This window comes from Lolium rigidum, chromosome 5 (genome assembly GCF_022539505.1).
Source record: "Lolium rigidum isolate FL_2022 chromosome 5, APGP_CSIRO_Lrig_0.1, whole genome shotgun sequence".
NCBI lineage: Eukaryota > Viridiplantae > Streptophyta > Magnoliopsida > Poales > Poaceae > Lolium > Lolium rigidum.
This window is the reverse complement of record NC_061512.1, coordinates 178,932,012-178,953,637: the sequence shown is the minus strand read 5'-3', so window position 1 is coordinate 178,953,637 and position 21,626 is coordinate 178,932,012. Positions and strand designations below refer to the sequence as shown.

General features: G+C 44.6%; 2 protein-coding genes and 1 pseudogene across 2 annotated transcripts; all 3 read left to right on the top strand.

Annotated features, from left to right (window-relative positions):
* Window positions 1-491: 491 nt before the first annotated feature.
* Window positions 492-5,188, top strand: LOC124651839 (annotated as a pseudogene).
* A 1,349-nt stretch (window positions 5,189-6,537) lies between these two features.
* Window positions 6,538-11,163, top strand: LOC124656765 (CRM-domain containing factor CFM3, chloroplastic/mitochondrial-like). Its single transcript, XM_047195451.1, has 9 exons — window positions 6,538-7,776; window positions 7,924-8,386; window positions 8,506-8,636; window positions 9,050-9,400; window positions 9,528-9,684; window positions 9,772-10,064; window positions 10,149-10,208; window positions 10,305-10,394; window positions 10,590-11,163. Exons 1-9 carry the CDS (start codon window positions 6,538-6,540, stop codon window positions 10,671-10,673), a joined length of 2,868 nt encoding a protein of 955 aa, XP_047051407.1. The 3' UTR covers window positions 10,674-11,163.
* A 2,366-nt stretch (window positions 11,164-13,529) lies between these two features.
* LOC124656764 lies at window positions 13,530-20,113 on the top strand. The gene is made up of 18 exons (XM_047195450.1): window positions 13,530-13,953; window positions 14,051-14,148; window positions 14,314-14,449; window positions 14,613-14,741; window positions 14,834-14,947; window positions 15,055-15,152; window positions 15,303-15,438; window positions 15,591-15,716; window positions 15,811-15,909; window positions 16,000-16,098; window positions 16,181-16,312; window positions 16,398-16,505; window positions 16,599-16,694; window positions 17,912-18,095; window positions 18,218-18,345; window positions 18,461-18,531; window positions 18,746-18,892; window positions 19,929-20,113. The coding sequence occupies exons 1-17, from the start codon at window positions 13,530-13,532 to the stop codon at window positions 18,878-18,880; spliced, it is 2,313 nt and encodes a 770-aa protein (XP_047051406.1). The 3' UTR covers window positions 18,881-18,892; window positions 19,929-20,113.
* The last annotated feature ends 1,513 nt before the right edge of the window (window positions 20,114-21,626 follow it).

Here is a 21,626-nt window from a genome sequence, read left to right as displayed (position 1 = left end):
AAAAGATAGAGATCAAATCTTGGCACATTTATAGTTGTTTAGATTAGAAAGTCATAAATACGCGTAATTAATTACCCCTATAAATATTTCACTTCCAAACATAGATCTGCATCACCTGGGTGGCCAGTTTAGGAGCACGCCCCTTCCGGAACAGACCATCCGTCGCAGGCGGTGGTGGCCGCCTAGCCCCCAGCTCGTCGGAATTCGGAGACCTCCTCCACTTCCCTCCGCCACTCAACCTGTCTCCCTCTCTCGCCGCCCACATCCCCACGGCGACGCCGCCGCGGCGCCCCGCCTGACCTCTGTTCCAAGGTGAGTGCCTCGTCCGTCCCCTTCTTGTACGGCAAAGTTCGTCGGACCGTCCCGTCCCGTCGCAGAATAGATATATGGCCGAATCGGAATATTTTAGGGTTTGGTTCTTATCTTCAATGTTGGGCACGATTAAAGGTGCCTTTTTTTTCTAATCTGGATTTGTAGAGCTCGTGTCAAGGATGGTGGGTGTGGAGCCGCCGGCGGCGCCCGCGCGAACTCCGATTGGCGCGAGGCTGGCGGCCCGTGGGGTGAGGCCGAGGAAGGTCTCCGCCAAGCGCTCCTGGCCACCCGGCTGCGGCCGCTTCGCCCCTGCCCCGCCTGCCCCCGAGGCCGGCGACGGTGAGAAGGGCGCCGCCGGTGGCGTTATCGATGGCAGAGTGGAGGAGGCAGCCGGCCACGCCGGCGTTTCCTCCGCGGCGTGCAACAGCGACCTCCCGCCCGCTCAGCCTCAGCCGGAGACTGAGGGGTTGGTGGATGAGAAGAAGGATTGCGGAGGAGCGGATATTGCCACCGCGTCTGTTTCTTCCGCGGCGTGCAACGGCGACCTCACACCTGCACCGCCTCAGCCGGAGACTGACGGGTTGGTTGAGGAGAAGAAGGAGGGTGGAGGAGCGGACATCGCCACCGCGTCCGTTTCTTCCGCGGCGTGCAACGGCGACCTCACACCTGCATCGCCTCAGCCAGAGACTAAGGGGCAGGTGGAGGAGAAGGAGGGTGGAGAACAGGACATCACCACTGCGGCCGTTTCTTCCCTGGCGTGCAACGGCAGCCTCCCGCAAGCCCTGCCTCTGCCGGAAACAGAGGGGGTGGAGGAGAGGAAGGAGGGTGGAGAGGAACAATTGCCGGACAATCACAATGTGCAGTCATCTAATGGCCTTTCAGAGAGCATGGCGATCGAGGTGATGCCGCTGGCGTTTGCTGCTCCGCATAATTTTACTGTTGCTTCTGTCAATGGTTTTGTCGACAATGGTGGGCATGGGGCCGAGCCCTTGCCGATGGAGGCCAAGGGAGGCCTGGGGAGTGATCAACTGGTTATGGAGGAGGATCTGACTGGCAATGGGGGTGGTGGTGTGATGGAAAGCAGAGTTGATTCTGGTGAATTGGGGAGGGAGGACCATGGGCATGATGCAGTCAGAAAGAAGAGGTGGTTAATGTCTGTTGTGAATCCACCTCCCAAGAGGAGAGCCGTCTCGGCTATACGCAAATTTCCCCCTGGCTGTGGGAGGTCTGCTGTTACGGCAACTGGCGGCAGAGATGACAAAGTGCTTGTATCGGATGCCACACCTATCAGTTTTGCCACCGGGGCTGCCTCCGTAGCAGATGCCTTGCACACGGCTCCAGCTTCAGGTCTTGGTGCTTCTCCTGTGTTATTAAAGCAAGATGCTTCTAATAATGAGGCGAAACGCAAAAGAGCAGGGGTGGCAGTTGCAGAAACTAACAAGGCACACGGTAAGAACCAGGAATCTCATGTTGTCGATGGTGTTGTTTCTAGTGATTTTGTAGGCAGGCAGCCTGATAGCGGCTGTCCACAGAATGCTGTTACAAAAGCTTCACCAAGGCATGGTTTCGGTGAAAATGTGAATGGGAAGAGGCCATTGCATGAAGGGAAGCATGTAGCACTAGTAGCTATGGATCGTGAGGTGAGACGCAAAGTCGAAGGAAGTTTGCAGGAAGGTACAACTAAGAGTCATGGGAGAGGTCTTGTTGATGCAAAGACATATGTCAAGCGGCCAAAGAGTAGTGTCACAATGAGAGACACATTGCCAGATGATATAGAGGTCTCTAGGGATAGCATGCCAAGAAACAACAATTCGGACACTCGGAGAGGCAATGAGCGCTCCAATAGTGACATGAAGCAAGGCATTGCTAAGTTGAAGAGTAATGCCATAGGCAAGGGCTGTTTGAATAGGAAATCTAAGGAGTCTAGGTGTGGAAATCATGATGCGGCCGATCAAATTGAAGAACACGACGATCTGAACTTCGTTGCCGATAAGGTAATTGTACAAGCATTGATGGCCCCGGACAAATGCCCATGGACAAAAGGAAGGAAGTCTATTGGTAGTGCTTCTAGTTCTCTTCCTCCTAGGAGCAAGTCTCTTCCTCGTAGGAACAATAAGAAAAGGATGATACTCCAAGAAAAGAATTGCCCCCCAAACCGACCCCTTCTATAGAGACCGTTAACAACACAATCGAGGACCAAGAACATTCTTGCTCCGAAGATGACGATGCCTCTATGGCATTAGTTGTTGATGAAAGAAAGAAAGAGTTTTGTGTCACCCTCCCTCCTTGTGCTCCTTTTGGGGACCAAAGCGTTGATGCCCGAAGCAAAGCCAAGAAGTTGCTTAAGTTGTTCCAATTGATATGTCGGAAGCTCATGCAAGCCGAGGAACAAGGTACACGTAAGGTTGGAAGAATTGACATTGAGGCCGTCAACGCTATCAAGAAGAACTATGAAGGATATACTAAGCCCGGGCCTATTGTCGGCAATGTTCCCGGTGTTGATGTTGGCGATGAATTTCACTTTCGAGTTGAGTTGTCAATTGTTGGACTACATCGGCCGTACCAAGGAGGTATTGACACTGCCAAGGTGAATGGTATCCCCGTTGCAATAAGCATTGTCGCTTCCGGTGGGTACCCCGATGAATTGTCTAGCTCGGACGAGTTAATATATACGGGCTCCGGAGGTAAGGCCAGCGGCAAGAAGGAGGCGGAAGATCAAGAGCTTAAGCGTGGTAATCTTGCCTTGAAGAATTGCATCGAAGCTAAGACGCCGGTCAGGGTGACTCATGGGTTCAAAGGTCAAAGCAAAGGTGAAGCCGGGAATTCTAAATCCAAGCAAGTATCGACATACACTTATGATGGGCTGTACATGGTGGTGGATTGTTGGCAAGAAGGAGAAAAGGGGTCGATGGTCTTCAAGTACAAGTTGAAAAGGATCCCGGGTCAACCTGAATTAGCTTTGCACATAGTCAGGGAGACAAGGAAGTCCAAAGTTCGGGCAGGTCTTTGTTGTCCTGATATATCTCAGGGAAAAGAGAGGATTCCCATATGTGTGATCAACACAATTGATGATATGCAGCCAGCACCATTCAAGTATACCACCAAAGTCATATATCCACCTTCATATGCAAAAGAAACCCCAAAAGGTTGTGAATGCACCAACGGTTGCTCTGACTCTAGTGGATGTGCTTGTGCCGTGAAGAATGGAGGGAAATCCCATTCAATTTCAATGGTGCAATTGTTCATGCAAAGCCTCTCATATATGAGTGTGGTCCATCATGCAGGTACGGTTCTTTTCTGTAAGTTAACATATCCTAACTAGATGATTATAGCCATTTGATTTTAGTTTAGTTGTTTTTGGATCACCAAATTAAAAATTTCTTTCACATTAGACAACTTGGTTAATTGGTTAAAATGAAATCACACAGTTCTTTTGTTAATTATTAGTGAGCTAACCAAATGCTGGAAATTACATTCAGGTGCCCTCCAACATGCCACAATAGGGTGAGCCAGCATGGGGTAAAAATTCCACTGGAAATATTCAAGACAGGAGAGACAGGCTGGGGTGTAAGATCTCTCAGTTCTATCTCTTCAGGCAGTTTCATATGTGAGTATGGAGGTCAGTTATTGCAAGATACAGAAGCTGAAAAGACAGAGAATGATGAGTACCTGTTTGATATTGGTCATAACTATGATGATGAAGAACTTTGGAAGGGTCTTCCATCAATGATTCCAGGTTTAGAATCTTCTACCCCTGAGACAATGGAGGAAGCTGTGGGCTTCACGATCGATGCTGCAAAGTGTGGCAATGTCGGAAGGTTCATCAACCATAGCTGTACCCCAAACCTGTATGCACAAAATGTCCTCTGGGACCATGATGACAAGAGGATGCCGCACATTATGTTTTTCGCTGCAGAGAACATTCCTCCGATGCAAGAGCTGACTTACCACTACAATTATACAATAGGTCAAGTCCGTGACAAGAATGGCGAGGAAAAGATAAAAGAATGCTTGTGTGGTTCATCTGAGTGCTGTCACAGGCTCTACTAAGTTGTTGGTGACTGGTGATGGTAATGTTCATATTCAGTGGAAATCAGTCCTATCATGGCAGTGCTCATTCGCTGTGCCCTTCTGGTCACTTTGCACTCGCTGATGACATGTAGTCTTTGTTTTCTGTTCTACTAGAACTCTTATCCGTTACTACATTTTGAAGAGCATATGAGCTAGAGTAGCTCACCCTTTTCATCTACCTAAGTGAGACTTCAAAGGAGTAATTTGAAGCGTCTAGGTATGTTTTACTGTTTCTTCTCTTTCTCAAAAGGAAATTCTACTGTGTATTAAATGAGGTTTGACTGTTGGTCTTTTATGTGATGAATTTTGCAGAACCAAGCATTTTGCCCTTTGCACATTCTCCTCGTGAAATCTTCGCATGGTACTGAAGGATACAAATGTGCAGTGATTAGCTTGTTGGAGCTTCGTTGTTTTTTGTAGGTTAGTAGTTGCATCAACCTAGTAGGATAGAGGATAGCCACAAATTGTTCAGAGCTGCGCAGGCCTGAGTTCCGCTCTTCCGATGCCTGGGGGACAAACTGCATGACAGGTTGCTGTGAAATGCCTCTGCATAAGGACTGCCCGCATCATTTTGCTCAGTTGTGGATCACAAGGCTGCAGCAAGCTGGTGACTGAAGTTGTGGATTCCAATGTTCTTTTCTATTTTGTGTTTAAAAATGACCATCTTGGATCAAAAGCTTTCCTTAGAATACTGCCAGCTCTTCCTGATTGTAGTGTTATTTTGCACTACTATCCGATAAACTTGCTGTAGAGCTGCTTTCTGATGCCAGCACACATTTTGCAGCATGAGGCCAAATAATATTACCAGCTGTTTGAGGTTCTATTTGGTCATGCAGTGGAATATAACTGTCTTTTAGTGAAAACAATATTTCTACATGTTTGTATTCTGTTATGTTTGTTGTTTCGTGAATCCTGTTGCAGGATCAACATTGCTCTCCTTTCTAGTTAGATGATAACCGATGATTAATATGGAGAACCAGGTAAGAAACTAAAACGTGTTGGATCTTGGCATATCAAACACACATGCACGATATACACTGGAAAAAAGATAATCCAGCAGCTGAAACCATGGCTACCCCTCAACAAGCCTCTAGCTCTTATCCTAGGCCTGAACCATACCCCTCAACAAGCCTCTAGCTCTTATCCTAGGCCTGAACCTCCAACTACCTCTCAACAAGCCTCTAGCTCTTATCCTAGGTCTAAACCACCTGAACCTCCAATTAATATACCATTGGTACTGAATATGACCACCACTCACACCTATTCCAGACCTTTAAACCGCTGACCACCTAGACCCTCTAGTAGTAACTACAAGACCCAATTACCAAAATAACCCTCTCTATCCCCCTCCCTGGCATGAACACTTTTTTCCAGCCACCTATGGCCTTCCAAGACTTAGTTTCCCATAAACATGAACAGCGTATTTAAATATATTGCATATTAGTTGTCGCTGATTTCTTATAGGTTACTACTAAATCGGCCGGTGGATGGGCGGGTCATGCACTACGTTTTAAAGGTGACCAGATGGTGTGTGGAGGCGACGGCCCGGGAAGGTGGTGTTGGTGATTTGTGCAGAGCGTGGCGATTTTTTGTTAACTAACCAGGCAGTTTTTCTTCTTCTTAACTTTAATCTATATATCTTATAAAGCCAAAATCACACTAACATCCAGATGTTATGTCTTAACATACAACCTGTCCGCATCATCTCTTTCTTTTATCCATCCAATTATTCATGTCACCCCCCACATATTTGTTAATTATAGTTTAGATTTGCAATGCAACCACATCATCCATTCATCTAGACATCCTTTATCCATATTATCAACCTTTAGCCATATCACATACACAACCATTTCACTTAAATTTATAAACTAGGCTATTGTGACCAATTAAATCTTAGACAAATTCATCTTTTATGTATCCTTCTAGTTTATAAAAAGGAAAGTTTTTGTATAGTTTCAAAATAAAATTATTTTTTAGAGGGTCAAAAAAATCAATCTGACCTTTTTTATTTAGGAATTTTTTTTCAATCTGACCGAGTCTGGAAAAAGAATTCAGCAAAGTAGGCCCAAGGCCCACAAGATAAACCCCCCGATATCTCCTCGCATCATCTTCCCCGCACCCACAACTCCCAAGCTCCGCTCCTCCCCTCCAATGGCGCTGCTCTTCCCACACCCCACCCTCTCCCCCAAACCTCCCTTCCCCTCAACACGGCCACGGCGTACCACCCGTATCAGCGGCGCCTCCTCCGCTCTCCCTTCCGCCGCGGCGCCATCCCCATCCACCTCCTCGCCGTACAAGGCGCCGGCGCCGGAAGGCGGCGCGGAGGTAAGTAAGAAGAAGAAGAGGAGGAACCTCAAGCCGAGCTTCGAGGAGCAGGCCCTCCGCCGCTGGTCCGCGAGGGCGCCCTCACAGCGCGCCTCCTTCCCCTGGCAGCAGCCGCGGCCGGCTCACCGAGAAGACGAAGCCGCGCACGCCCAAGAGCCCACCAGCGCCACGTTGCGGTCCATCGTCGAGTACTTTGACTACGACTCCTCGGCTGGTGGCGACGGCGGTGTTGATGTTGGTGCTGCTGCACGAGGCGACAGAGGAGCGGGCGAGAGCAAGAATAGTGTAGCTCTCGGCGAAGCGGCCCAGGTTCGGGACGAAGAGCCGCGTTCCCAGCCGAGTTATCTGCTCGGGAGCCGGCCGGTCTCCGCGCCGTGGATGCACGGGCAAGAAAGACACGCCGCCGTCGACCGGCTGGTCTCGGGTCCGGCGGATGATGGAGACGAGGAAGACGCTGACAGGAACAGTGTGTTCGACGATGGGCTAGGTTCGGTGGATGAAGAAGAGGAATGGGTGGACAATGTTGCGGTATTGCAAGAAGAGCCAATTGCCGAGGACTTATTGGAAGGGGAATTGTATGAGGATGAGGATCCTGCCTCGCCGACATCAAATTCTTCTTTCCAGCTGGATTCTATACCGGAGCGAGGTTCTACAGGCAGTGGTTTCGATACGAGTGCTAGACGAAGCAGTGTAAGCTCAATCGTCAACACGTTGAGGAATTCCATGGAGGAAAGTGCCACAATTGGGCGTTCGGACGCGGAAGATTTCGTCCAGAAGCTTGGTCCAGTGCTGCTTCCATGGGAGAGGGAGGACGCTTCTGATGGCGGCATGCGAAGGAAGCATAGCAATTCCGAGCTGGCAGAGAGGACTATCCCAGAACCGGAGCTCCGGAGGCTTAGAGATGTGGCGTTGAGGATGAAGGAGAGGATGAGGGTTGGCCCAGGAGGGGTTACTCAGGCCATTGTGGAGACCATCCACAGCAAATGGAGAGTGGATGAGGTGGTCAAGATGAGGTTCGAAGGCCCTCCAAGCCTGAACATGAAGAGAACTCATGAGTTGCTAGAGGTACCTATTGCTATGGCCTTTTTATCCTCTTTGGTTTTGCCTTGTCACTACAACCATAGATTGAGCGAAAGCATGTGTTATTCTTGTATGGTTTTTTCAGTTTAGTGAAATCTGATGCGCATTTGTGGCCTTGTATTTGTCAATCAGGACAGGACTGGAGGAACTGTGATATGGAGGTCAGGGAGGTCGATTGTCTTATATCGAGGGATGAACTACAACCTTCGATGTGTGCAATCATATGCCAAAACAGCGGAAGTTGATTCGTGTCAAGAGGCTGGTGATGCCATTAGTGCTGCACCCAGCTCTTTGGAGCGCAATTTGCAAAAGTCAAGTGCAAACGACGTGAGAGCGACATCTATTGTGATACCCTCTCAAGAAGCTACGGAAACATTTGATATCGATAGCTTCTTGGATCAGTTGGGACCACGGTACAAGGATTGGTCTGGTCGCAGCCCCATCCCTGTGGATGCTGACTTGCTTCCCGGTTTAGTTCCTGGGTACAAGCCACCATTTAGGCAACTTCCTTACAGGACTAAAATTAGTTTGAAAGATAAGGAAATGACAGCTCTGCGTAGACTTGCAAGACAAACTACTCCACATTTCGCTCTAGGTACTGGAGTGGAGTTGTTTGATTGCTGTACTTACTTGTACTCAATCTTCAATTATTTTTTCCCTCAAAAAAATCTTCAATTATTTTGTCACCCTTCTTATTTACATGTTTATGGACAGGGAGAAACAGGGAACACCAAGGCCTAGCTACTGCTATTGTTAAATTGTGGGAGAAAAGTTCTATTGTAAAGATTGCTATCAAGAGGGGGGTGCCGAACACATCCAATGATAGAATGGCAGAGGAAATCAAGGTAAAACACACATATTTCAATGTCAATATGCCACGTTATCTGAGTGCTTAACGGTACACAAGATTGTTTTATAGGCAGATTTTCTGCTTTTGCTTGCTTATGAGGATGCAATATGTTAGCCATTGCCCCTTAGTATTGTTTCTATAATTCATGGCATAAATTATACTGTTGGAAACCTTGAAGAGTTGGTTGGGGAGAAAGCACTGTTTCACAACAATGTAGCAAATGGAAAACATTGGGCATCTATGAAATAGATGTTGTATTTCCTTTTCACACTGTGCTATGTTTGCTCTTCTCCTGCTGAATCTTCTGAAGTATGTTTTGAACTCATTGTGCCCTTCCTCATATTGCAGCCTATGCATTTTTTTTTCTGTTAGAACGTGTCTTGAATCTGTGTAATAAAACACTTGCAGAAATTGACAGGAGGAGTACTTGTCTCGAGGAACAAGGAGTATATTATTTTCTATAGGGGAAATGACTTCGTAACGCCTAAAGTAAGGCAGGTATTGGTGGAACAGCAACAACACGCAATCACTCAGCAGGATCAAGAAGAGCTGGCCCGGCTTAAAGCATCAGCCTCAATTGCTCCCATCTCCAATTCATTAAAGAACCCTCTAGTTGCTGGCACTCTTGCAGAAACCAGAGAAGCCACATCTCGATGGGGGGAATCACTTAACGATGAGCTGAGGAAAAAGGAGAATACTCGCTTGATTTTGGCAAAACATACCTCTCTTTTGAGGAACATGAAGAGAAAACTGATTTTGGTATGTTCTTGTAGAGAAAAAAGTCTATATTTTCCTACATTTTCATTCATTCTCTCCATTTTTAGGAAATTTTTGGTTGCGATCTCAGTGCAATAATAAGTTAGTAACAATTCTTATGTACTTCCAGGCGAAAACAAAAGTTGCAAAAGCAGAGATGGCTTTGGCCAAAGTTCAGAAATATCTGTCTCCAGCAGAGCTTCCAACTGATCTGGAAACTGTTACAGATGAGGAGCGTTTCTTATTTCGCAGAATTGGCCTGAAAATGAAGGCCTTTTTGATGCTTGGTACAACTCACTTTTCACGTAACAGTTGCATTATGGAATGCATAGGATGAACAGTGCATGATTTACCTCAATGTGTTAATTTTGTAGGCAGACGAGAAGTTTTTGATGGAACTGTGCAAAACATGCACTTTCATTGGAAGCATCGAGAGTTGGTCAAAATTGTTGTGAAGGGGAAGACCTTTGAACAAGTGAAACATATTGCTATTTCTCTAGAAGCTGAGAGTGGAGGCGTGCTCATTGCACTCGACAGGACAACAAAAGGATATTCGATAATTTTCTACCGTGGTAAGAACTATAAAAGGCCCGAAGTTATAAAGCCACGGAACCTATTGACAAGGAGAAAGGCAATGGCGAGGTCTATTGAGCTCCAAAGGCGAGAGGTAACTCAATCGTAAACTCTGATCTCCCTCTTTTTGTATAATTTGAACTAACCTTTTGTATATCGGATGGATGGACATTTTCAGGCATTAAATCACCATATCTCAGTTCTGCGACACAAGATCTGGAAGATGAAGTCCCAGCTTGTAAGTCAAGTTGTATCCCATTTCATTGGATCTGAATCTTGAACTGTCATGTAAACTCTTGTTGATGATGCACTACACGTTTGTTATCATCATCAGGTACAGATGAGGGCAGCTGGGGAAAGGCAGGATGCAGGGTTACTCCAAACGGTTGATGAGGATTTGTCTTCAGATGATGATAATATAGAGGTAAAACATACATGACACCTGACTGGCATAGCAAAATACTCAATTAGAGGATTCCCTTGCAAGCACTCTTTGCTAGTAGAATGTGCAAGTGCCCATGCGTTTCGCCTCAATATCTCATGTGCTCTTTTTAACAAGTTGCTTAGGGCAATTGCTTTAAAAAACTTAGAGGTTGATAAGTTGTTTCTGCTATTGCAGGATGAAGGAGATGAAGCTTACCTCCAAACTTACATCAGTGACGACGAGGATGATGCCGACAATGATTCCAACGAATATCTCTGAGTTGTGGCAGTTTGAACTGATGAAAATCCAGGCTAGTGTTCTTCCCTCACATAGCCACAGTTCAAAATAAGACAAATTCCATATGTAAGGCGGTGCTTGCCCCTGTGGTCTCGACTTCTGCACTGCTAGAGCACACTGATAGCATGTAGTTCTGAACTGAAGATGTTGGCAGTACGTGGCTCATATGGCTCCTTGCCAACAGGTCGAAGTGTAACGCCTGTTGCCGATAGTGAGTTCCAAAACAAACAAGGCTGCAACCCCAGTGGCATCATTGTTCTACAGATTCGACAAGTTTTCCTCTGGCAAGCCCAAGCCAGTCTTTCTTGGGAGGAGGAGGAGGTCTGCAAGAGAAAGTCTAAACGAGACTTCGGTGCGTTCCTCTTGCAGCAGCTGTAAATTGCTGTATGTAGTGTTTGATCTACTCTACAGATTCTACTGATGCTGGATATTTCTGGAAGGCACTAATTTCTGGGGACTTTTGCAGCGCTGATGATTTCCTCACGAACCATTGCAAAATTCCAAAATTCATGTGTTTGTTTTGGCGTTTGGATCCAAATACATGTTTACACGTGGAAAATGAAGAATTGTATTACTCCCTCCGATTCATATTCGGAGGGAGTAGTACAAAGTTTGTGGGACTGCACCGTAAAAAATCTCAACATTTCTTCGACTTTCCTGTTCCTATGCTATATTAGGGCATCTTCAATTCTCTAAAACACAGAATTATGAAAAAACATAGGATTGCAATGCTATCCTCTTTTTTGCATTTTATGAAATGCACTGCAAAGGTTCATCATCAAGGAAATGTATCTATCTATTGCAATCCAAAAATGAAAAACTCCCTTGGAGAGAATTTCTAAGGATTATAAAAAGGAAGAAGATAAATTCAAATCAATCTGGACTCGAGTAAAGCTAGCATGAACGATGGCGGTGTGATCAGACTGCACAAAGTGCGTTTATGGCTGGGCCAGTCTTAACATTTCAGGCCCGCTTCCTCCCTTCTCTTTCTCAAAAAGGAAAAAAAAAGATGGTATGAGTTGTTTCCTACTTTTCAAAGGCTCATGTAAGATCACTTCTGTTATTGGAAAATTTTGGTGGAGTGGAAATTTGGATAAAAGATCTATGCATTGGTTAGCCTGGGATAAATTGGCTGTTGCAAAATCCGAAGGAGGAACACGATCCCGTGATATGCAAGCTTTTAATGTAGCGTTGCTAGGTAAACAGGCTTGGAGAATTATTATGAAAACGGATTCTTTGTGCTCTCAAGTCCTTCGGACAAGATATCTTCATAACCAGGCATTAATGGCTGCTTCTGCTCCAAGAGAAGACGATTTTGGCGGGAAAAGAGGCCTTGAAACTAGGGCTTATAAAGCGAGTAGGCTCGGGCCAGTCAATATCAATTTGGGAGGATAACTGGCTACCGAACTCTGCTACAATGAGGCCGATGGGCCGGTTGGAAGATACTGATCTTGTCATGGTTAATGAGTTGATGACAGGAAACCATAAGTGGAATGAGCCACTAATTCATGAGCTTTTCTTTGCCCTGATGCCGATTCGATAATAAGTATTCCTCTAAGAAGTTCAGTGGGTGATGATTGGCTAGCGTGGTCAGAGAAAAAATCTGGGATGGGCGTATAGAGCCCTGATGGAGGAACGCCAGTCGGAGGAGGCCAGGAATAATGTCTCTATGTCGTCTTCATCTGACAATGATGTTGATGTGTGGAAAAGGCTGTGGAAACTTCCAGTAGTACCAAAGGTGCGTGTCTTTTGGTGGCGAGTTCTACGAGGTATTTTACCTGATTATAGGATTTTGTCACGGCGACATATAATGGAGAATAGCACATGTACTCTATGTAAGGCTAAATCTGAAGATGTGATGCACTCATTGATTGAGTGCACTCATGCAAAGTTATTTTGGGAGGCGGCTAAGGAATTTCTTTTGATTAAGCTTCCAATGACGAGAGATATATTTTGTGAGAAAGTTTTCAACAAAAGGAGAGAGCTATTATAATTTCAGTGATGTACTCAATTTAGTCATCAAGGAATAATCTTACTCACGGTGAAGCTAGTTTTAATCCAGCTAAGTAGCTAAGTCGATTGAGTTGGTGAAGGAGACCTTGTAAACTTTAGAGCTTTCCAGGGGGAATCCTAAGCCTACTAGGTTGGTTGCTAAGTGACAGAGACATCCAGATGGCTTCGTGAAAATAAATTTAGATGAGGCGTTCAATGTCAGCGAGAATTTGGCTGCAACTGGTGTAGTTGCACGTGGGATTTGTTGTATAGAGGTGCCATGGGTAAAACGTATAGCGGTATTTCTGATCCTCTAATTATTGAGACTCTTGCACTACGAGATGTTGTTACTTATGCAAGGGGTAGAGGGTTCAGTAGTCGTCTTTGAAGTGAACTCTGAAAATCTAGTTCATCTTTGGCATAATAGAGCGGATCGTTCTATGGTTAAAAATGGTTTAGATGAAATTGGTGAGCTGAGTGTGTTTTTCACAGTTTTTAGCTTATGTCATGCTCGTCGCGAGGCTAATTAGGCGGCTCATTCTTGTGCAAATTTTGCAAATTCAAGATGGGTTGTTTTCCTATATGTTGATGGGTTGTTTTGCTAGATGCTGAGCCACGTGCTTTTCTAATTCAAGATGGGTTGTTTTCCTATATGTTGATGGGTTGATGGCTGCAAGTGACTGGAAGATTTTTAACGAGAAGGGTTGCTAGCTTAATACTCCTATAATATATTGATTCTCAAACAAAAGGAAAAAAAACATCCTTCCCTCTTCTCTTTTTCTGCATTTCGAATTTTGAATTTCGTCGAATTTCTCCGATTCCCCACTCTCCGTCTCTCCCGTCCCCATGGAGCCGGAGCCGCGGCGATGGGCGGCGACGTACACGACGCAGCTGAAGAAGAAGCGCAAGGCCTACCACGACGGGGCCCTCCTCCTCCACCCCGACTCCCGCCGCCTCGTCCTCCTCGACGACGCCGGCGTCACCATCGACGCCAAGTTCCTCCGCGCCGCCGACTCCGTCTCCGCCGGCGCGGCCATCGAGTTCCCGTGCCACCTCGTCGACGTCGGCAGCGAGGCCCAGCGCGGCCACTCCGGAAGGTCCTCCGAGCCCGCCGCCTCCAGAACCGCCTCCTACCGCGGCGGCGCCAGGCCGCGTCAGAGCGCGCCCGCTCCCCGCGCGTTCGTGAACCCGCCGAAGAGCGGCGGCGGCGGCGGCAAGGCTGAAGCCGCGGGTTCTGGCTGTGCCAACTCCGCGGATTCCGCGTGCCAAGGTTTGCGCGCCACCTGTTCTACGTATGGCCTGTGAGCGGCTGAACAAGCTGGCTTTGCCCTGAGGATTGAGTAGGGTGCGCTTTTGTTCGATTGTAGAGTGGCATGCGATGTACACCGCCCAGATGACTCAGAAGGCTAAGAAGTATCACGACGGCTTCGTGAGGCTCAGGGCAATGGGTTCACATGCGAAGCAGGTAAGGATGCAACACTCTTCTGCAAGTGTTTTCCATTCGTTTACTGAAGATTGTGGAGTAATCATAGATTCGCTGTTTGGTAGGCATGCGATCAGTTTGTTTTTGGGATGATATAGCAGTTGGCTTAAAATGTTGTGAAGCGTTGTGCGAATTAACATGTTTCAGGTCGTTTTGCTGGATGAAGATGGTCAAGTACTAGGCAGCAGGTACCTCAAGTCAGGGGAGTGTTTGGAAGCCGGGAAGAAATGCACCTTCCCTAACTATCTGATTGAGATCGGCGAGGCCAAAAACATAAACAGAGGTTGGTTTTGTGCGTCTCGTAGTATAGACTTATGTGTCCTCGAATGTGTGCCTGTGCCTCCTGAGGATTTCTAATTTGTTTTGCGGAGTTATGGAATAATTCATAGAGAACATTTTCATTGCTGTCACTGAAAGGATGTGTTTCTGCATTGATCAATATGTAGGTGGAGAACGTAACTTTTCAGAGGAACCTACGGTGCAATCAAGACCAACGGGGGTGGGAAATGCAAACAACAAAGTGGGAACGGGCGCAACAAGTTCCCTGAAATTCATCAGTCCACAAAAGTTCCATTGTATGTGGACTTAAAGTTACACACCAGTTAGTTATTTTCACATGATTCCAGCATATCTCAGTGAGAAGTTCATTTGTTTCTGCAATCTGTAGATCTTGATGAGAGTCAATCAGAAGTAACTTCTAGTTCTAACAAGCTGGATCTTGGAAAGAGTGAAGTTGAAGCTGCTAGTAGCCTTATGGGTTCAACAGACTCAAGTTCCAAAGGTTCATGTGTAGCCTCTCTCTCCTATAAAGGATGCTTTGGATTTGTACATATAATGTATTATTTTTATTATATATAGATACTTATATGATATATGCTTCCTTTGTAGAATGGCGCATCTTATACACAACCCAACTAACTCAAAAGGCGAAGAAGTATCATGATGGTAGTCTAAAGCTCATGCAAGTTGGTTCACGCGCAAAGCAGGTTAGCAACTAGCACTCAATACTTAATGGCCATGCTAATTTGAGGTTGGTGTTTTATGAAAGCTTTACAGAGAGTTCTGCTAGATTATATCTGATGAATTGCTGTGATGATTGTACGAAGGTGTTATAGCTGTATTCACTATATTTTCAGATTGTTTTATTAGATGAAGATGGTGTAGTGCTTGGCACCAGATATCTCAAGTCAGGTGAATCTATCGAAAGCAGGAAGAAATGTCATTTTCCTAATTATATTATTGAAGTCTTTGATCTCAGAAATCAAAAGAACGGTTAGTTTTTGTTCATGCCTAAGGACTGTCATTTTTGTACCCGATCTTCCACTTCTGATTCTGCATTAGAAAATAGGTGGATTGTAGAAAATATGCCGCTTTTGTTTGGTAACATGCAAGTATTTCTTATTTGTTCGCTAATTTATATGCAGATGTAGAGCCTAAACACACTTCTGGGGAGGCTTTGGATCACACAGGACTGAAGAATGGAGAGAATACAAGTGAAAAGAAGAGTGACAAAAGTAAATCTCCAAAGTTTGTTAGTCCACTTTTCAACGGTATGTGATCACAAGGTTATACACATATTAGATGCACCTTCTTGCTTGCCACACATTTCATTTGCAATCATTCATCTGTCTCCGCAATTAGCAGATAATCAAAAGAGTAAAACAAAAGGCACTACTGGCTCTAACTGGCCACTGGTTGGAAAATCAACACTTAGTGACATGGGTGATCCACATAACTTTCATGGTAACTGAGCTTAATTCAATGATCAGTTTGTTCTATTTCCTTTTGCCTGTATAATGTAGTAGGACCTCTGTTTGTTTCCATCATGTGCAGAATTTCAGAGGGGTAAACCAAATAGCACTGATGGTTACAGAAGAACAGACCTGGCCAACTCAACATATAGTGGCATCAATGATCCACATAAATTTAATGGTACTTGGGCTTAATTTTACAAACCATTTCTATTTCTGCAGCAACATTTTTTTTATGAAGTGAGACTGCGGGTGGTTTCCAGATTTTGCAGATTTCCAGGGGAGTAAATCAGAATTTTCTACTAGCTACAGCCAACTAGAAGTTGGCAAATCAACATTTAGTGACCAGGGAAAATCAACATTTGGTGGCATGGATGATCCACATAAATTTAATGGTACTTGGGATTAATGTTACACACCATTACTATTTCTGCAGCTCCTTATATATTTTCATGTAATGAGACTGCTGGTGGTTTCCAGACTTTACAGATATCCAGAGGGGTAAGTCAGGATTTGCTACTAGCTATAACCGGCCAGAAGTTGGCAAATCAGTTCTTAATATATCAGATGATCCACTAGAATCTTGTGGTACTTGTACAAAATTCTCATACTTTCATCCGTAACTCTACTTCTTGCTGGTATATGAATGCAGTAATAACCATGTTTCTCCGCATTTTGCAGATCTTCAAAATGGTATATCACCGTGTCCCACTAGTTCTGTCGGGAGAGAGGTTGGAATATCAACATTTGGCAGAACGGATGATTCTTTGCGGACTGGTTAGTACTCCCTCCGTCCCAAAATATAAGGCACCCTTACTTGACTATGATTTATATACTTATAATATGTCCACAAAATTTGTATAAATATATATGAAATGAAAGAGATTTGCAAGACGAATGCAACTATACCATGTATACATTCTGAATCCATATATTTTGATATATATTAGTGGTCAAAGACCGCGTGAAAAAAGCGTGGTTTATATTTTGGGACAGCACCTTTACTGAACTGCTAGATTTGATATTTGTTGCATGGTTCCTTCCAGGCAAGGCAATTAGGATGAACAATATTTGTTGCATGGTGAATGCCAGTATGCCACAGGGACAGAGTGGTCTTCTGAGCGGCAGATTTACTGTTACTTCGCATTACCCAAGGATCATGGATAAGCACCTAAAATATGACAATACAATCGGTCGTTATTACAAAAAAGAGCGTAATGATCATCATTAATTGTATCAAATAGACAGTATGTTACTGTTCTTAAAAAAATTACAGCTGCATTCTGTAAAGTAGTGTTTGTTATTCAAGGCTAATACTCAGCTAGGATGGATCCGAGTAACTCCATACTATGAACTTCAAATTAGTTTGATGCAAGTCTTTGCTGTTCAGGATTCAGGATGTTCAATAGCATGCACCTGAAGTGTTTGGTTACATGCGTCGTGAATCAACTGTTGTAGAGTTGTGATATAGTTCTTCCTTATTTTCTTAAGTAACTGATTTAATTAATTCTGGTTTAACTCACTGGCTAGGTAAATAATCAATCTAGATACATGATGTTATAGACATTACAAGACATACTTAATGCTATTTTGACGCTTGTATAGAAATTTAGAGCATTCGCGACTAGTTGTTTATTCCTCCCTGATGTGCATTCTGCTCTACTTGTTCTTACTTACTACCAGAACACTAATTGACAATCAATGTTCCGAGCATCATAATTTTACAAATACTTAAATAGTCTCTGCACCAGTTATTTACAAAGTAGAATGCTTGTAGGAACTATTTTTTCCAAAGGTGTCTGCTTGTGATCCTTGTGGCATATGACCAACTTTGGCTCACACATCTACAAAGTGGAATGCTCGTGGGAACTATTTTTTCCCAAAGGTGTCCTGTCCTTGTGGCATATGACCAACTTGAATGGCTGCGCAGCTACTTTTATCATGTACATTCATGTGCTTTTATACTAACAACAACAATGTAATTTGATCTTTAGCATCCCAAATACTATCTATCATGAAGCCCCCAGCTGGATTGTCTCACTTTGCTACCCAGCTCCGCACATCGGTGCAATCATGCTTGAAGTTGGACACTGTACAAGCAAAGAACTCGATAAGCACTCATAATTGGAATGAACCATCCGGGAATGCCTATCCAACTTATGATCGTCAGGCCATCCCGTAAGATGTTGTACTTTTATATACCCTAGAATATTTCCTTGTTGAAAGTAAGCGGAGCTCCAACTGTCCAACATGACAAATGGAATAACAAATGAATATTGACAGTAATGACGCTTTTGTAGGAAACCAGCAGCTTTTGATGGCCCGGAATTGGCAATGATGGATATCCCAGCATCTGAGATCCCCAATGCAAACGAGCAGAAACTAGAATCACCAGGCAATCTTCATATTGGAAACTCTAATGGTACAGGTAAGTTGCTTCAATGAATTTCTTTGCATTAAAACCACCTTATACATTCTAAAAAGCATGCATGCTGTTTGGAAATAAAAGACAAATGTGGCTTATGCTAGTTTCTATTTGACAGATTCTGCGCCAGTTTCAAATGATACTAGCATCCCGGGCTTGCAAGAAGAGAAAACTGGAATTGCAGATCAGGTTTGCATCCATAAAACTTTTCCCTGAGGACCAAAGTTTTACCATTGTGAATTTGATAAAGTTAGTGGTGCATTGAACACCTTACTGGCAAAATATTGACTGCACACAGCGGCAGTTTAATTCTCATCAGATCAGACTGGAAGTACTAGTTTCAAGTGTTACATATTTTTGTAGGGATACTTTCTTAGTCATTGGACTTGTTGTGTGCCTGCAGCTCGGTGCAAATAACACAGCAACGGACCCCAATTGTGGCGGTGGCCCTTTTCCGGCTCCAAGCATCCGTAGATGTCTAGATCCCAGGATTCAGGATTTGATAGATGACTGCCCTTCTTTTGATCTTGGCTTCTGATGGAAGTGGAAGGTACAGCTCTATATTCTACTCCATAATCTTTATTCATGCAAGTCCATTCACCGATGAATAATATGAACCGTCAGATCCGTATAAATCGGGTCCGCCTCTCTCTCAACTTCCTCGGTAGTTTTGCGCCACCCCTGTCCTAGGCTTCTAGCTCCTCAGCATTACCGCTTGATGTGCTGAATAATATGATTTCCTTTATTTCGTTCCAACATCATCAGATGGCACATAGGGGCAAGGGCCAGTTGCCACACATTTTGCACATAGTGAAGCATGTATAGTCTCCTTACTGTATTTTTAGATAATTTGAACTGGTCTTGTAAGCCATGCTTTCCGCAGAAACTTGGTATTTGTGCATATTTCGCATGCCATATTTTGAAGTAAGTCGCGAAGCGGGCTAAAAAAATTCAATCAAAATATCTTCCAACCAGTGGACTTCAGTTCTGATAAGAACATAGCAAAGGAGTTGCAGCTTCTGTGAAGACGTGAACCGGGCACCATCCACTAATCAGAGTCACACTGACCCACGTAACAAAAGAAAAAGATACTGTACTTCCACAGTGGCAACGCAGTAGAAGTTTCTGCTGCCCCTTTCATCTGAATGGAAGTTGTCCACTGCAGCACGTGGTGGTGAAAAGGATCCACCCCGCGCACGTCCTAGTCGTGGACCAACAGCTGCTGGATCTATGTACAGTTGTACTTGTACTGTTGTTAGGTTAAGCCACTGGCTGCTACGTTCCCAGTGTAGCATGCGACTCACAGACTCATACTGCCACTTGGAGGCCTAACTGTTGCACACTTGTTTGCTTCTCCGCTTAGCAAAAAGATGTGCAAAACTCTTGCACGTTCGCTGAAAGTTTTTTCTTCGACTGTGCAAAATCCTTCCACGTAAAAAGGGACTCGGCCTGACGCAAGACAACGATTGGTTTTGTACAGTCCGTTCCAGATCCATGCATGTGTGCCTGTATAGACGGTTTCAGGAACGAAAATATCAACTGTTGACTCCTGTGGCTTGCTTGCTGAGTTTTTGCTTTGCTTGCAGGCAGGCAGGGTGCCGTGCACGATTTGGGGAAACTGCGAGGAAGCAGTGCGCGTGGCGGGGGTTACTTCTTCATCGGTGGCGGGAGCAGAAGTTTTGTGAAGAAATTGAGCTAGTTGAGTGGGTGAAGGGATGATCATACGTGGGCGGTCATGTACAGTTTTACTGCCAAGTCTATTTTTTCGTTGATTTGTGTCAGTGAGTGGCTGTTCTACCTTTTACTCTTTTTCTTTTAATTAACTCTGATTTAGTACAAGTAAATTGGAGTCAATTAAAAGGGAACGAAGAGAGTATTTAGCATGATAATTTGTCGATAATTATAAATATTAGAATTACAGGAGAAGCAATGGATGATGTTTATAATATACTACTCCCTCTATCCCATTAAGCTTGTTTTAACTTGGTTAAAATTTGAATGTATCTAAACACTATATAATTTTTCGATTTGATATTTTTGCAGTTCGCCCAAAAATAACAAATAGAGTGAGGGGAAAATAGTTTGATTTTTTTGCAAATCAAATTTCAAATTATATTAAAATTCAAAATAAATTCTTGAAAAAAATATATACACATAATGACATTGAAAATCCAAAATATTTTTCCCACATTCTAGTTTTTATGTTTAATTGTTCTGCAAAATTTCAAATTCAAAGATTGTGTGGTGCGAGAGATACAAGAATGTGAAGTTGTTTGAGAGGAAAAAAAATAGCTAACATGGATCTTGATGCAGTATAGACGGTCTAGATGCATGATCTCTGAGCACTTCTGAAAGTCTATCTCTCTTTTAACACCTAGATACGTTTAAATTTTAACGAAATTAGATACTTTTAATTTTTTACAAAGTTAAACTTCACGGTGACGGAGGGAGTACTACGTTTTTGGAGACTTGGTTGAGTTTTCGGGATGTACAGATCAAAAATTGTCAAAACTTCTTAGGGCATCTCCAGCGGGGCGACGCATTTCGGACGCTCAAAAGTGGTCGCGAGTGTCCGTTTGCGTCGCCCCACGGACGCCAAAATGACCGCAAGGGGCGAAATGTCCGTTTGCGTCGGGGGCTACCTCCAGTGGTCCGACGCATTTTGGACATGCAACTGTTTTTTTTTTTGTGCTACTTCTTTACAGTTTATAGTTGAATGATCAAGTTTTAAACGTGAAAAAGATGTACTCATGATGTCATGTTGGTCCAATCGAATAGATTATAGCCTAAACAATTAACCGGATACGTCAATCGACTAGATTCAAACATATTTAACATACAAATAAGAAGAAATTTAAAAACATATAAACTAAAATTATTTTTTGGCCTTCTTGTTCGAAGGCCCTGCGTCGTCGTCGTCGAAACTCCTCCGCCTCTTGCTTGTCACCTCGTCGTCGGAACTGGAGGACGACACGCCCGTCGAGGACTTGAAACTGGAAGAAATGGCGTATTCGTCGTCATCGTCGGTGAACGGACGATGACGCGCCGCTCGCGCCAGCGCCCTAGACTTCTTCCTTGTCGCCGCCTTATCGTCCACTCCATTGCGGCGGTTGGTCGCCAGCGGTTGTGAATTCGAGGCCGATCGAACCTAGGTCGCTGCCATGAGGACCCGTGGGGACGCGAGCGGACGCTCCGTGCGACCGCCGAGCGTCCGCCGAGACGCAAACCTGGCGCCCCGCTGGAACAAGCCCCAGACGCATTTCCGATCACGCCGGACGAAAACG